The sequence below is a fragment of the Enoplosus armatus genome, chromosome 4, assembly GCF_043641665.1.
Source record: "Enoplosus armatus isolate fEnoArm2 chromosome 4, fEnoArm2.hap1, whole genome shotgun sequence".
Classification (NCBI taxonomy): Eukaryota; Metazoa; Chordata; class Actinopteri; order Centrarchiformes; family Enoplosidae; genus Enoplosus; species Enoplosus armatus.
The window spans coordinates 10837475-10854670 of record NC_092183.1 but is presented as its reverse complement, the minus strand read 5'-3'; the positions used below and the strand labels follow the sequence as shown (position 1 = coordinate 10854670).

Sequence of the window (17196 nt, the reverse complement as noted above, 5' to 3'; positions counted from 1 at the left end):
GCAAACATGGCAAAGTTTTTATGAATTTATTTCCGTTTCCAAACGGTAGGAGTGAGTGCCAGCACCAAACCACATCAAATAAAACAACATCTCCAAAATAATAGATAAGAAACTACAGCTTACTTAAAGCTGTATCAGCAGCCCTTGATGAGACTCTAGACATTTTGGTTCATACTTTTTTGCATTCCTGCAACACAAACTGAACACATTCACTATGGGCAATGTGCACCCTATGGTGTGTGAGCCTGGTGTAGGCATTGTCCTGTGTCTGATGTGGACATGATACCAAAATACTGTAATATGAGGTTACAGTTAGATCTTGATGTTTGAATCATCTGATATTACAAATCGTACAGCAGCACAGTCGGAGGTGGGATGCTCTTGGGAATTTTAACACCACGCCTAGCCCGTGATAATAAACAAAGTGTTTCCCCCCTCGGACCCCCGCGGGTTCGTTTAGTTTGCCACCTCTGGATGCCCGCGGGTGGTGTGACCATGAAAATGGCCGTGGTGGGGCTTCCCGCAGCCAGCAGAGAAAAGAGGTAATAGTCGCCTTAACGAGGCCATCAGCATCAGAATCGAGTAGGAAACGGCTCAGCTGCACGGTGCGCCCTGGGCTGCAGGGCTCAGCTCGGATTTACGACCGGGATGAATAAGCAGAGCCATCCTCAAAGCAAACCGGTCCAACAGCGGATATGTGATAAAACCGTGCTGCTAAACCATCTCCATTGCAAATGACCGAGTTGGGAAAACTCCACCTATTTCGTCACCTGATGGGCCTACTGTGTGTGTGCGTGGGTGAGGAATGGTTCTCACATGACTGTACCAATAAAGGCTAAAGTAACACGTACCAGAAAATAGAATAGGCTGTAATTTGTCAAGTATTACAAGCATAAACTTAATTGAAGCTGCAGAGTAACAGCACCTCACACATCTGAGAAGCAGTTCAGGTGAAACTGAGCCAGTGATGTGCTCTAACTGTATTGTTCCATATTTCCAAAGGATCTGTCAGACGAGTAAATGAGATTACTAATTTAAAGAAAACCGTTACATTTCCATTGGGAACAAGTAAAGAATAGAACAAGTAAAAAAATACAGTTTTCAGTTTAAGATTGAACTGTTTCACAGCAGTGAAAAGCTGGAATCACCCAGTTTAGATAGGCAGCTCTGTAGATCAAAATAATACAGGCTTGCAGGGCACTGACATAATGCTTATGAACAATAATGAGAGTCAATTATAATGGCATTTTTTTAGGAAACTTTGGTTGTATAACATTACCTACAATATTAGCGTTACCACACTTGTGAAACACACAGCCTTCATTATAATCATGGCCTGCTGACTGGATGCAAAACTCTTTGTATGTGTTTCATAAGAATAAAACCTAAGATGTTAATGCTCTCTGAGGCATTTTTCACACTTTGTTGAGTATCAGTGAACTTACCACTTTAATACAAAGGCACTTTGTCTCTGTTGTTATGTTAATAGTCTGCTGTTGTCAGCTGGAACTAGCCATTTTTACTAATGGCTAAAATCATTGTTTTGTTTAGGTATATCAGAGCAGTCATGGATGTTCAGAAAAAAACTTTATTTTGAAATAATTTAAAAAACAGGATGTTAAAAGCCAGAAACATAAGCAAGGCTACTTCATTTACAAAGTACCACACTTGATACAGTGTGTGCGCCACTTCCAACACGACTTGGGCTCCCGACCGTCAGAAACGGCAGATTTTACAAAGCCATCTTTACAAAAAATACAACGTATTGATCAACAGTTTTCACCAACAGTTTTCAATGCAAAGAGGAGAGAAGAGCCTGTCGCTAGTTTCTCTCTGCTCCCTGCACCACTGCAGAGATGAACTGTTCCTGCAGAATGTCCTTGTCCAGGTTCCTACCTGCAGAACAGAGTAGAGAGGAACATGAACCTCAACACAGCATGGCTAAACACATACACAGACGTGACAGATGTGGTATGTGTTTTGTATTACAGTGGACAGTGGTTCTCAAGGCCAGATCTAGCTGTGTATCCATCTAAAGGCAGTCCAATGTAAAAGAACAACATGTGAAATTTCTACATTTCAACACACTGAAAAGCTGAGTAACACTTTATTATAAATTTCCAAGGAATTTCCCTGGAAATAAAAATAGAATTTGACACTAATGACACTAATGGAGACAAGGTTATGATACTGTTATTTCACAGTTTAGTTTGTTGAGTTGTTGATTTCCAGAGAATCTCCCTTGAAAGACAAGCTCAATTGAAGCTGAAGGAAATATTCCTTTGTTACTTAGCTAATTATTGGAAACTTTTTATTTTGTCTCATTGTATATTTGAGTGTTGACAAATGTCATCTTTTTGAAGGTTTTTGAATAAAAGAAATAAAAATAAAGTGTCCTGTTTTTCAAATCATTTGTACCAAATTACATACTTTTTAGGACATTTTTAGGAAATTGTGGACCCGTAAAACAAAGCGTTACCCAAAACTATGACGCAGATTTACAGAAAAGAACTTACGGAAATTTATGCCAGAATCACAAAAACTAGTAAACTGTGAATTCATCACTAAAAGTTTTTGTACTGCCTCCATTAGGTGAACATTAGCACATAGACTAGTTTAAAATATATATATATTGAATTTAATACAATGCAGTGAATTGTCTGCCTTCACAGTGGTGTGTAAGAATCGTGTACATATGTGAAAGAAGTGTGTGTGTGTCTTCACCTATAAAGACGAGTCGGTTGATCCGCGGGTTCTCCTCCCAAAGCTGTGGAGTCTCATTCAGGTCATACAGCTCGTGGACCCCCTGCAGCATCACTTGGTGGTCTTTACCTGCAAATGATACTATGCCCTGAAAACACACAAGTCACGAGTGACACATTAACCAACAATGAATGAAGCGTTTGGGACTGATTAATACAGATAATAAAGTGGCAGTTATTGATCACCGCTGCCACCGGGGTGACTATTGTGCTGTACTGTACCTTTAACCGAATGACAGTCATGGGTTGCCCGTCTTTGTTTTTGAACATCTTTTCCCATAGGAGATCCTGAAACAGTGGAAAATGGGTGTTTACTTTACAAAGGACTGTATTGTGTTGGAGCTAATTAGTAATGGCAACAGGGATACAAACTGGAGAGTCTGAATGATGCAGAGTGTACCTGGATGAAGACATTCAAGGCGTCCTCAGGGAGATCTCCGGCCACTTCAAACGTCACAGTTAAAATACTCTGAGGATGACATTAAACATAACATGGAAGTGTTAATCAATAAATACAACTCATTTTGTGGTTCTGAAAAATTACTTTTCTTGAAATTGTGGTTCAGAATTTTAGTACGTTCCAACATTTTTCACTTCCTGAAATACAGATGAATGACACCTTGTTGAAGTGTAGTTAGTTACATTCCATATTTGATTTCATGTTTTGAGAATTATACTTTCATGTCAGTAATTAAGACTTGGGACATTTATTTAAAATACGTTCTAACATTTATTTTTGGTTCACTGAAACCAGCAGAATCATTATGAACGTTACACAAAAGAAGTGTTTTTACGCCCCGGCTGATGACTTTGTCAATGACCGTGTCAAAAATCACAACTCCACTCGGCACCTGAAACCCAGTAACGGCACCCCTCTCTCTCTCTCTCTCTCTCTCTCTCTCTCTCTCACACACACACACTCCCTCCACTCCATACTTCCTTACAGCATTAAAAGGGCACTTTGTAGATATTTGGGGGTTTTGTGTTGAAGTGTTAAGGTTACACACTTCCTTGTCATTTGGTATAACAACAGAAAAACAGCATTCTCATTTACATGAAAAGAGCAACATGGGGAAGAGGAGAGGGGGGAGAAAGGGGGAGGGACTGAGGGACTTTTGAGCTTCATGCGGGAAAGGGAACCTGGAGAAAACAGACTACAATGCCGTTATTTACCCACACAAACAACCGTCTGTCTCTACTCATCCTGTGATAAAAGTTCATGGGTATAAAGCACAACTGAAAACAAGATGAGCCCTAATTGCTGCGGGGAGTCATCTGAGTCATTTGATATGAGGCTAATCCTGGAATAAATACTTTTAATAAATAATTTACATCTTCATTGAAAAGAAGTGGACTTAATAGATGTTTGGATGGATGCACGAGAAGTTTCCCCACTCATATCTGACATTCAGTTGCTAATTAGATGGTGAAACGTGGTCTGTATACTAAATTTTATGACATCTGGGTTCAGTTCAAACAGCTGTAGAGCCATAACACGTAGCCAAGACTCTAGTCAGTCTAGCCAGCACAGTATGCCCAGTCTACTGAAGTCTACTGAATGTTTATGCTGCGGTGTATGACCGAGACTGGGTCTATTTGTAGTGCAACAAGAAAACATCAAAAGCCTCAAGTTGATCTCGACACAAAAACCAAAGCGGGGAGGTAGTTTTCACTACAGTGTCACAGCCTGGGGGAATGCAAGGCACCATGTTAGCCTGAGGAGAATGCATCCCCTTTATCCTGCAGGAAATGGTGTGTTGAAATAAATTAGCAAACAAAACAAGGAAAACTATAAGAGAGGCATAGAGGGTAAGTATCTGTAGTTAATGAATAAAAGAACAGAGCATACGAACAATACCTTGTCAAGATGTGGTCTTGTGGATTTCACAAGTTGGAGCTTCTCTGCTAGACTTTCAGAGGAGAGACGAGTAAACATCAATATATAATATAATTTTTCAGTTTCATCCAACATAATAGACTCATTTCCACTTAAAAGGGCTCAGAAGATAACCACATTGCATTCACTACCTAACTAACTAAATTCAGTCATATAAAATGTTATTATAAAAACATTTTATTTTAAAACTTTCCAGCAGCTGTCAGCTGCACTTTATGGTATTCATTCATTTCATTTTGATCATTTCTGAAGGCGCGTTTCCACCCAGCGTCAGTAAAATGGTTGACATAATAAAATCCACTATTTTGTGAATTTCAATATTGCTGCAGAAACTGTGCACTCTCTCATCTGCTGCTGACATTTTGGGGTCTTTCAATTTTGATGTGTTAGCCTCATTAAGTTATTGTTTGCTCCTCCCATTTAAGTTGTTTGTAAGATAAAATATTTCACATGACTATACTAGAAATTTTATTCTTGATTTTATAATTGCATCTCTGTTTAATTCTGATTTTCTGATTTCATACTTTGTGTGTTTTCTATCTTATGTTGTTTAATCTGTAACTAATTTTTATTGGTCTATCAGATTCTTAATATAAATGAGGCTTTCCTGGTTAAATAAAGGTTAAAAAATGACCATCTTAAGCAACAAATGTCCTTGAGATTTTTTTTATTTCTCTTCTTATTTCTCTGTTCTGCTTGAGGAGACTGGACAAAACTGTTTCTGCCTTTGTGTTTTGTATAATACCCTGCATGCTGTATCAGTGCTTAATGACACAACTCTGAATGGACTTGTGAAAACTTTAGAAATGGCAATTAAATCCTACAAAACACCCACCATCACCCCCAAACAAACTACAGCTCTTGTTCTCCCCTTCAGACCTCCTCATCCCCCCCTTCTCTCTGACCTCACAAGGAGGCTAAATGTTGTGTCCAGCAGCTTGAGCCCTGCGTGCTGTTAGTACCACACAGGCGGAGCGGCGGGGGGGCGCTTCAAACAGCCAGCGTGGGATCGAGGGGAGGAGGGGCCTGGACTCTCAAAGGCAGGGGGAAAGGAGCTATCTGTTGGGACAAGGGGGACTCCTCGGGAGCCAGTGGACACACACAGCTCTAATCCTCTGCAGCTGGTCTCAGAGACACTGACTGAGGGCATGTAAGAGAGTTTTAACACCGCGGCCCGTTTCATTCACATGAAAGGATGAACACTGACTCTATTCATGAGAATGACATTCTACAGGGGATACAATATGATGACCACCCTGCGGTGTAACAGGGGGACGCTCAATAAAAGAGTCTGTTAATTAGAGAGGAACACGGTGAGCTACAGTATCAAAGACCGCTGGATGCACAGTTCAGACAAACTAGCAACAAACGCCATCAATGGTACTGATGAATGATAGGGACTACACGTTGGCACAGCCAATATCATCAGCGGTCACGTTGGTATCTGCATATACAATATATCAAACCATAAGCAACAAGAAATTGCAGTGAAGAAATGCTAAAGATATGTGAGGTCATTTAGAAACAGTATCACCATTACATCGTTTGTCCACCAGAGACAAGCTTATTTTTGTGAAAAATAAATGTCCTGCTCAGTAAATTTTACCTCATATTTCTTCTTTAGTCCATCACTCATTATAAAAAAATAACAGTATCATGTGATACATCCTTGTAAAACCTTTTGAACTCTTGAATATCGATATTGATATCCGCCTCAAACATCCAGTTTGGGCTCCATTTTAAAAGTGAGTTTCTTGAAATATTATACCAATAACCATGTTGCATTTATTACCTTTACTAAAGTTAGTAAATTAGAATTTCTTGTTTAAATAAAACTTTAAATAAAAAATTAGGGGCAGTGTATCTGTACAAAAGTATCTGTCAGCTGTATTACGTGATGGACTGAGCACTGCTGCATCTTGGGATTTCGGCAGGGTCATTTCTTCGTGTCAGTAAAAGTGCTGATATACAGAAATGTACATCTGAAGTAACAACCCAGTTGAGCTTTTGTCTTTTGCCTGTTTCCTTCCTCTTTTCCGTAGAGGAGGATTACAGTTTTTGTCTTTTTTAAAGAAACAGGTTGTAATTTGTAATATGTAATTTACTATCGCCATTACATCATTTGTCATTTGTTTATTTCATCTGTAAAATGTCCCACTCAGTAAATATCTTGGTCACAGTTCTTTAATAACCGAATTTCAGGGATCCTCAAAAATGTTCATGTGATAAATGAACTGAAATGAAAATGAAATGATCAGCTGATATATAGTTATTCCTTATTTTAGACACTCAAACATCAATATTGCTATTTGGCTTAAAAATACAGTGTTTGTTATTTTAAAGTAAGCTCCTTGACAGTAATATATAGTATATATTCTGAATTAATATTTAACAATTGAACATTTTGTGTGCATGAAACTTAAATGGAACAAAACTCACTTTGCTCCATCCTTACTGTCAAAGGAATGCAGATCCAACACTTCAGAGAGATCCACCCTGTGGAAGAAGATCACTGGTTATCTTTCTTTATTGCAGTTTAATTTAAAATCCAACTACACCATAAAGAAAGCAAGAAATGTCAGCTTTTGCCACAAGTTGGCTAAAACTAACATTAAAGGCAACCAAGTGAACTGACTCAAGCAAAAAGTTGTGGGAATGTTTTTCCGATTAACCCCTCGCTGCACGGTGTCTTTCATCTGTTCACCCTGGTCTGAACTCTGTGGGGGGGGGGGGGGCAAAGCCGATCCAAAACACACCCAAACCTTTGATACACACTGCTTGTGTTAGCCAGATGCTACCTGGATACAATGACACACAACATGCTAACACAAAGGGTGCATATATACACACATATTTGCACGCAGGCACATTCACACATACGCAACCATGTTGGCTTGAAGACCCGGGGTCAAAGAGCAAAGGCTTGTGGGTAACTGGACACCATTGAAGGTTTGGTGTTTACTCAGGGTTTGTGTATGTATATGTGTGTGTATGTGTATGTATATATGTGTGTGTGTGTGTGTGTGTTGGGGGTTTCTCTTGAACAATGTCACGCTTCATCTTTGATATAAAGATCTGAGCAGGAGCAGCACGTGGAGTTCATCTGTTACACTGAACAAAGCAGGGAACCTGGTACAAAGCTGCATATACAAAAAAGGTTGTTTTTTTTTGTTCGGAAAAATATAACTTACCTCGACCTCTGGGTTTCTAGAATTTTGACAAGACCATTTACGGACCTGAAGTGACAAAATAGAAGGTTAATACTTAGATAATGGACAAATATCCCCCTACAACTTCTTTTTGACCTCATACAGGACGTACTGTTGTCCCAACGTTACACAAAGAGCTTAATAATAAGAACATAAATAAAGCAGCAGAATACTACTAGAAAAAGCGAGGTGATAAGCAGTAAAAGTTTGTGAAGCTGACCTGACCGCGTCTCGAATTTGAGCGAGTTCTTCCTCATTCACCAGGTCTGTCTTGTTGATTATGGTCATGTCAGCAACAGCAATCTGTCTAAAAAGCATTAAAAACACACAAATGTGTTTATCTGGCAAGTGACACAATTTACACAAAACCAACAACAGAAACAGGAATTTGCACAGAGAATCACACAAAATTAAGATCATGTGCAAAAAAAAACGGCTGCATCAAGAAGTAATTGCCTTGTTCATACTACTAATGAGTAAAGCTGTGTGTTTGTGATCTTTATTGAATCAGATACTGAAAACTCTCCATTACCAACTGTGTGTATGTGTATGAGTTTCCACGGGAGGCAGTGGGCAATACATGCCAAACTCAAATAGGAGCCGAGCGCTGTTTAGTTTAGAGGTGAAAACACAAACAAAGACCAAGAATGCAAAGGGTCATGCAACTGGTCTTTCTTCATCAGTGTATTTGTTCAACAACAACACCACCACACAGCTGCTGGAAGAGACAAACAGAGAGACGCCCAGGGAGACAGACAGGCGGGTGGCAATAGTACGGTCAACAGCATGTGATGAGACCCAGGGTGGTGGACACTGAGCGGTTTGTTTAGCCCTCAAGAACAGTTTGGCATTTTGGGAAACAGGCTTATTTGCTTTCTTGCCAATGAAACATGACTCTCATGACTGTAAATATAAAGCTACCACCAGCAGCTGGTTAGCTTAGCTTAGCTTAGCACAAAGACTGGGAACAGGGGGAAACAGCTAGCTTGGCTCTGTCCAAAGATAACAAAACCCACCTAGTATCTCAGCTTGCATACAAAATAAAGTGTAAAAACAGCAGTGCAGTTTCCCTCTGTGACAAAGCGAATGTTTGGTGTGTTTCCCAAACTGTCTAACTATGTTTCCTTTTTAAAGAAACCTACAGCAAACATACCTGGCTGCTTCATTGATGAGTCCATCTGCCTTTTCCTCTGTTAGTTGCTGCAGAAAGCAGAGACAAAACTTACACATGCAACCAGAAACTGAAAAACAAAAGAATTAAAAAGTGCAAAACTGCTCAAGCTGACCCTATAGATTTTCAACTTTAAGCACATTCTTGAAAAAATAAAAATATTAGCGAATGTTTGCCAACAGCCAACACAAAATGTGACAGATAAATTGGTAAAAGAAAGGCCTGTATTTCATCTTTGTGAACCAAGTGACTTTCTCAACACGTGAAACCACAGGGGATCACTTTTCATTTTCTGTTTGAGTCTTGTGCTTGCACCGGGGACGCAGCGTTTTCCAAAACAGTTTAATATGTAATAACAGACAGAGCAGGAGGTGTTAATCTGGATCCTGACCCCTGAGTGTCAAACTGACATTAATCTGTCACTGAGCACATCACCATAGCTTCATTTCTGAAGGAATGAATGACAAAAATGTATTAAAGAAAACTTAATAGAACTTGCTTTTTTTTATTCAACGACCTCTGTATCAAGAGACAAAGGCCTTTCAGAGGGTGTGAGACCCAGGAATCAAGTTACCTCGAGACCCCTCAGACAGATATATTTTATGGGACAGATGAGGGGAAAGGCAGGGGAGTGGATGTGACAGTCCTATTACAATGGTCACATCTCTGATATCAATTACTCCTTCACTATCAGTTATCTTCTCCTTCTTTCTGCCATGATTCCCTTCACCTTGCCTCTCTCCAGTGAGAAGACAGAGCAGCGCCTAGGCCATGAAATGTGTCACCTCACTGAGCATGACACCTTCAAATTAGAGCCCATTATCTAGGTGTCACTTGTCCTGTTCCTTTTAAATACCACAGGGAGGGCAGGATGTGCGTGTGTTGCTGTGCACGGGGGGTTTACGATCAATCTCACAAGTTTAACAGCTTATTTTGGATTTAAAGTCACAAAAAACACTATTTATTTAGTTATTGCTCAGAGGCAAACACCGCTGATGCTTCAAAGTTTGTCAACAAGATGTTCAGGGCTGCAACTAATGATTATTTTCAATACTGACAAACATTTTGATTATGTTTTTGATGAATGGATTAATCAAAGATATATATATATATAAAATGTAAAAACAAAATGAAAAATGCCTATCCACAATCCAAAAAGATGACTTTTGTTTTGTTCAACTAACAGTCCAAAACCCAAAAATATTCAATTTACAGACAGAAAAGTAGCAAATGTTCACATTTTAAAAGCTGGAATCAGCATTTTTGTTTGATACATTTCTTCAATAATTAATCAACTCTCAAAAAATGTTGTCGTTTAATTATGTTTTGATTCATTTCAGCAATAAACATGAATTTTTATAAAAATAAAAAGCTTTTTGAATATCGTCTCAGCACATACCTGCAGTCCATACTTGGCGTCGATGACCGTGACGATGCCTAGGATGAGCAAGAAAGAAATAGTGATCAGTGAATCAAATGTAGTGACACAACTTTTTTCACAACCTTTCTGAATTGCAGTTGCCTTTTGGTGTTTGTCTAAATCACTTTCTTTGAGTTATCTGAAGTACACTTTTGGTCTGCTGGCCTGTCACAACAGAGCGGACAGCTGAGTATTTCGTGTGAGGAGTGAGACACCATTCAACACACACAAACAAACACACACACACACACACAGACACACCAGTAAAACAGATACACAAACAAGAAAATATGTCACTTCAAATTTGGACCCTTTCATTTAGAAATCTTTAATTGATGCAGAAATACAGCGCGTCCCTGCAGGTTTAGGAAAATAATTGGGCCAGTGGTGTCTGACTAATAACATCTGAGTAAAGTTTTGACCCCCATTAGACTCATCAGTGTTAATTGTGTTGGGATTTTTAAGTTTAAAGTTTAATAATGTGAACTTTAATTATATTATTACCATTACCATTTATCAGTCTAAAGTTTTAAAATGGCAGCACCAAAATGCACTGTTCCTCTTAATTAAACCAGTCAGACCAGTGAGACCAGTGTGAGGAGTAATGTTTTACACACTAGACAAACCGATTAAGAGTATTCCCACCACCAATTTCATTACATGATGGACAAAGACACAGACTGTGTTATTACAAATATCTTACCGTCCAAATAGATGTCACTGCCGAGCTCTGCGTCGACCCAGAACATGGAGGCCACAGCTCCTGCCAGACGATATGAAGCAGTATGTTAGACTGTAAATGGCTGAAATGCAAAAATCAAAAAGGCTTTTTTTTCTTCATAAATTCACTTTTCCATAAGGGCTTCAAAATAATATAAAAAACAAGCATAAAGATGCAGTCCCCTGGCATGTTACACAGGAATTACTGTGGTTAATAAAATATAAACTGACACTCAGACATTAGAGATGACTGATACAATTAACAAGACTGATGATGTAAAATAAATTACAGCTATTGGAAATCTGTTAAAACGGAGCCGATCTACAATTTACATGATGTTTTTTGGAATTCAAGTGCAATAACTATATGATATTATAAGTATTTAAATGGAAGAATTTAGGGATGCAACTAATGTTTATTTTCATTATTGATTAATTTGCAGGATTTTTTTTCTTCAATTTATAATTGAATCATTTAGTCTACGAGATGTCAGAAAATAGTGACACATGCCCATCACAATCTCCCAAGCGCAAGGTAACATATAACAAACTATTTGTTTAATTGAGACCAACAATCTAAAACTAATATTCAATTTAAAACAATATAAAACAGAGAAAAGCAGCAAATCATCATAAGAAGCTGAAACCAGCAAATTCTGGGCATTTTTACTTGATAAGTGACATAGAATTAAACGATTATCACAATTGTTTTAGATTCATTTTCTGTCACCAAAATTAATCATCTCAGCATTAAATGAATTACCGTTTTATTCAATGACACCCATATCTTACGTTTTTGTGTTTAAAGTCAGTATTGCACTATTTTCAGAAACCTTGCATGCCTTCTTCTGGCTGAGCTCAGTGGAGCAGATAAAACCAATATCAGAAGCTTTCAATTGTTTATCTCCTGCTGGTACATTTGGTTTGTTTCCATTTTCCTGTGGACGCGGTTATTACAAGACCCTATGTTACCATGCCAGCCAGAGCTTGTTCACATAATGCACTTTTGTCAAACTGCCAAGCGAGAATAAGAAAGCATTGTAAATATTTGATGGATGCGTAATGAAAACACTGTTTTTGAGTGGCATGTTTCACATAACTCATCCAACCTCTTCCTGAATGGAAGAGGAGAATCCCACGGGAGCCTTTATGATTGACAGCGCTGCCAGGGCCAATGACAGACCTGTCCCGGTCGATAAAGAGCCTGTCTCGGCCAATGATGTGGCGGAGGAGTGAGGACAGCCCCAGTCTGAGCGTGCTCTGTTGGCTCTGTCTATGAGGCCAAGTGGTGTGTGTCTGCCCATGCCGCTAGCTCCTGACGCCTGTCACTTAGCGACACACCCCAATTGTCACAGCGCTCACCCTGTAATGGCCTAATATTGATTTCCTGAGAGCTGAACAGACAGGTTTTTTTTTGGGCTGCTCTGATGGAAAGAGGCTCCTTGGATGCCCCTGTCACAGCAACAGAGTCCTCAGAGTTACAAAATGTTTAACTTCTGATGTGTGCTTTACAAAGATATTTGCAGGGGCTCAACCATTATTTAGACATATAAAGAGGCTTTATGGTATTAACTTACCTTTATACAGTCCAGAATGGTAATATTAAAAGTGGATGTTCAACAAGTTAACATGGCTTACAGCTGCTGGTTGTTCATAGATATCTATACATACAAATAATGTTTACTAATTAAATTCAATTTACTTTATTTCACCACTCATCATCAACGCCTGTAGAGTAGTTTGTTCCCTTGTAGTCTGTTTCAGTCCATCCAGATAGTATCACCTTTACACTGAAGGCTGCTCTTGAATGTAACATTTTGGCAGCTGGGTTTTCAAGGAGATACTGTATGGATCCCACCTCTTGAGAGCCTTTATTGCTAATCTTGTGTGACCATGATGGGCATTCAAAGACATCTGTCAGGTATGGGTTGGCAATGTGATGCAAGAATAAGAAGACCTCTGTCAGAAGTTACTTCAGTTCGGTCCACTATGCAGCTCTGTTAATCAGCTGCTGAATCTGGTTTGACCCTGTTCGATTACTCTGCAGTGATGTTGGTACCTTATAGAAGTTATATAATCATCGCAATATAACACAACTGGAGCCATTTTCATGCTATTTAATAGATGTTGCTGTTTGCCAGCTGACTGTCAAATGTCTGTGTCATGTGCTGTGTGTGTGTGTGTGTGTGTGTGTCCTAAAGAAACAGCTGGTGACTGCATGAGGTTTCACAAGAGGCAAATAACTGTCTATGTGCTCCCCCGGCCAGAGCTTGAAAAAAACAACGGTCTTCTTAACAATCAAATATAGACTGATATAAACTGATTTTATTTTTACTTTGCAAAATGTGTGATACCTGGATCAGCGAGTCCTGTGGTTTCTAACAGGATGTAGTCAAACTTTCCTTTCTTCTCCATCAGGTTCTCAATGGCTTTAAGACCATTGTCCCTGAAAAATTAAGGAATAGCCATTAATCATTAAAATGGCATATGCATTAACAACATTTCAACAAAAGATACCGACTTACATTATGTCTACAATAACATCTATAAACTGTAAAAGGAAGCAGGAATGTGTTGTGTTGTTGGACACCAGATATACATTTTACCAATATAAAATAAACATAAAACATTATTACTGTGTACTTATTACCACAGTAGTTCATACATATATGTAAAAGGCAAAGCATTAGCTTAAGAATTAAAACTGTCTGACCCAAAGCAACAAGTTAAAACCTTTCATTTATGTTTTAATTAACAATGTAACACCAAATGGGCTATATTTACTTGACAGAGCAGCAGAGGCAGCCATTTCTCAGTTCCAGCCACTCCTCATACAGCTCCCCTGCATGGCTCACTGCGAGGGACTTCTCAAGGGCGCTGCCTGCAGGAGGAGGATGAGGAAGGACAAGCTGGCAGAATAAGATTAGCTGATAAAGAGTTTCTACCAAAGATGACATATTGCTGTGTATTTTGCAAAATAAATACAGATTTGAAAAAGCCAAATATAAGAGGTTTTTAGACCACTTCATTGAATTCAAACAAAAAATTAAACCAAACCAGCCGAGGCTTAATTCAACATAAAGCAATTATACTATAAGAAAAGCCCAATGCAAATATGGCACATGCTGTACCAGAGTTTGTAGCCTTAAAAACTCTGCATACATAGTAAAAAACACATTTCCGAGCATCTGCGACCAGCTCTGGCCAAAGTTGTTACTTTGCTGCTCTCTTGTGGAAAGTTGAGTAAATAACACAACAATCATCAGCCTGGAATTACGCTCATAGTACATACAGTTTGGAGCATCTTCGTTCGGCCCCAATGAAATCAGTTGCTACTATTAATTCTGATTTCCCATATAGGACATATATTAGTTTACCCTCTCCAAATTCATTGAGTATGACAGCAATCCGCTTGTTGTGCTGTTCTGTTAAGATGTAGTTCAGGAGTGTAGTCTTTCCAGCACCTATAAAGAAACAAACACATGAGCATTATAAGGAGGTATAAAGAATAATCAATCATTAGATGCATTTGTCCAATACACATGAAGTAAAATAATCTGTAATATATTGAGTGTGAACAACACAATAAGAGAAGCTTGTGGTTGTGGTGAGGATGGACTAACAAAGGGCTAAGACTATAATCTCCTTCATAAGCTCATTAAAGCTGCGAAATGGTCTCTCACCGAGGTAGCCTGTGATGATGGTGACAGGTATCTGCTCTGCAGGAGGACGAGGCGGGCTGTCGATGGGCACCAACTCTGGGCAATCATCTTCCTCCTCCATCATCATGCCATCCATACCAGAAGTAGTGTTTGTCGACAGGGACACAAGATGGATCTGATCTGATGAATCAGTACAGACACACATTTAATCATTCATGAGCAGGATTAAACTAAAACACTTTACACACACACACACCTCTGAAGAAAACAACCATGAACAAAAACATTTATCAGTCATATTTGTTTCAAACGATATCACAGATACCACATAGCTCACTGTGATATTTAGTCGGATTAAATGTATGAATGATTCGTCAGTCCTAAAGATGTTTGTATATATTCAGCAAATAAGACTGATGAACGGGCTTTTTGTTGCTTTATACTAGACAACATCCTTACAAATCCAAACAACACAGAAAACTCCACAGTGTCAGAAGTTAAAGTGTGTAACGTTATTAACTGAATGAGCATAACCAACATGTAGCTTACCACAACATTTATCCCCTCAGAATAACAACTGCTCAATGCGCCACGACAGCAAAACAAACAGACCTTCCTTGATTTAAGAAGGCAAAAAAAACCAAATTACCTGATTGTTCTTCTCACAGACGTAGATATTCAAAGTTTTCACCATAAAATGTTCTCCCCTGCTCTGCTGTTGCTTTACGTTTTGACAGCGTGCAACACTGTAAAGACTCCGTTCAGGTCCTGAAGCGGCGACAATGGTTCCGCTTTCGTTCACAGCAAGCCGAGACAGGAAGTCTACAGGAAGGGAATAAGATTATAAATAACATTGGAGTTAACCAACGAATAAATGATAAATAATTAAAACCTTTGCTTGACTATAAATACACAAACATGTTATTTCTCTCCGCCCCAGCTTCAGTTTCTCAGAGCACACTAATCTTGGTGTGATGACAAGCATCAACCACAAGAGGGCGACAGAAACCAGTTTACAGCAGTCAGCGTCGGCCATATGTCTGCTTCCATTTACAGTTCATGGAGGGCAGCCAGGCGTATATACAACCTTACAGTAACCTTACAGCTTATTCATAGGTTTATTACACCCATGTGACCCAGAATTTTTTGTTGAGCTGAGGTGGAGGCTCTCTCAACATGTTGAAAAGGACTCATAAAGCCTGTAGCTCTGAGCTTTTATATATTTACTTTGTCACAATTACAGTGTCGTAATTAATCACAAGACCTTTGAAATCAAGTCTGGTACAGTGATCTTATATTACCTTCAGATCTCTGCCACAAAATCAGACACTTCTGTCTTCGGGGCAGTCTTCTCCAGCTACTTTCATAAAGTTGCCGGACTTGAAAAACGTGAAAGACAGATTAAAGAAAATTTACTTCATTAAAGAAGGGGTGATATGCTCACTTTCAGTCACAAATGGATGCTGCCTCTTTCCTTTCAGCAGATTTCAATCCGACTGAAGTTTGTGATGTCCTCAAATGTCCAGCCATGAGAGAGGAGGTGGGATTGATCTCTCATAAAGTAAAAATTGATTGTTTATGTCCTTGTTTACATTAATGTACACCGAAACAATACAAGCAGCAGAGAAGGAGGGATGCAGCTTGGTCGCACTGGTACAAGAGCAATGAGAGAATTGACAATTAAATGTGTGATAAGAAGCTATTTAATTTCCATGTTGTGGAGTAATATTGTTAGAATGCCAGCCATGCTAGCTCCTGCATGCTATTTCCTGTCTTACCGGCTTTAAACCACAGCATGTGAGGAACTTTCACCTGGCGAAATCCAGTCTAACTGCACCAATGATATTTATGCAGGGTCTACTCCACGAATGTCTTTCAAGCTCCATGCCCCAAGGTTGTAACTCAGGCTTTTAGTTAAAAATGTGTAGTCTCAAAGCCCAAGCTGGGGCAACCCTGATGACATCACTAGGGTTATTACAGGCCCCTGTGCAAGAATAACACACACATTTGTGAAAGATCCCTCATTTAAAATAGAAGAATAAATACATGGTAAAACAAAAAGCTCTCAATGATGAGTAAACTGACCTTGATGTGTAAAATTGGTGGTTCCTTTTTAAATTAATTAATTACTTCACTTGAATGTTTGACCTTCACTGTGCAGTGCAGAATGATGTTTATGCAAAGTTTGAAGGCTGTTCAGACATTCATGAAGAGGGGGGGGGGGGGGGGTTCTCTGTGCTCACCTTAAATCTGAGTCCAACACGTCACGTGTAGCCGACTACACGATTTAGTTTGGAAGAAAATCATTGACCAGTATGCAACTTTACACGTGCACAAGTGTTTTCATTGAAATAG

General features: G+C 39.1%; 1 protein-coding gene across 1 annotated transcript; it reads right to left on the bottom strand.

Annotated features, from left to right (window-relative positions):
* Positions 1–1617: 1617 nt before the first annotated feature.
* cbwd (COBW domain containing) lies at positions 1618–15569 on the bottom strand. Its single transcript, XM_070905175.1, has 16 exons — positions 15491–15569; positions 14863–15021; positions 14557–14643; positions 13964–14060; positions 13534–13625; positions 11163–11222; positions 10439–10476; positions 9022–9068; positions 8089–8175; positions 7851–7895; positions 7099–7155; positions 4621–4672; positions 3163–3231; positions 2985–3050; positions 2725–2851; positions 1618–1896 (listed from the first exon to the last, which is right to left on the bottom strand). Exons 2-16 carry the CDS (start codon positions 14975–14977, stop codon positions 1823–1825), a joined length of 1113 nt encoding a protein of 370 aa, XP_070761276.1. The 5' UTR covers positions 14978–15021; positions 15491–15569; the 3' UTR covers positions 1618–1822.
* Positions 15570–17196: the final 1627 nt, after the last annotated feature.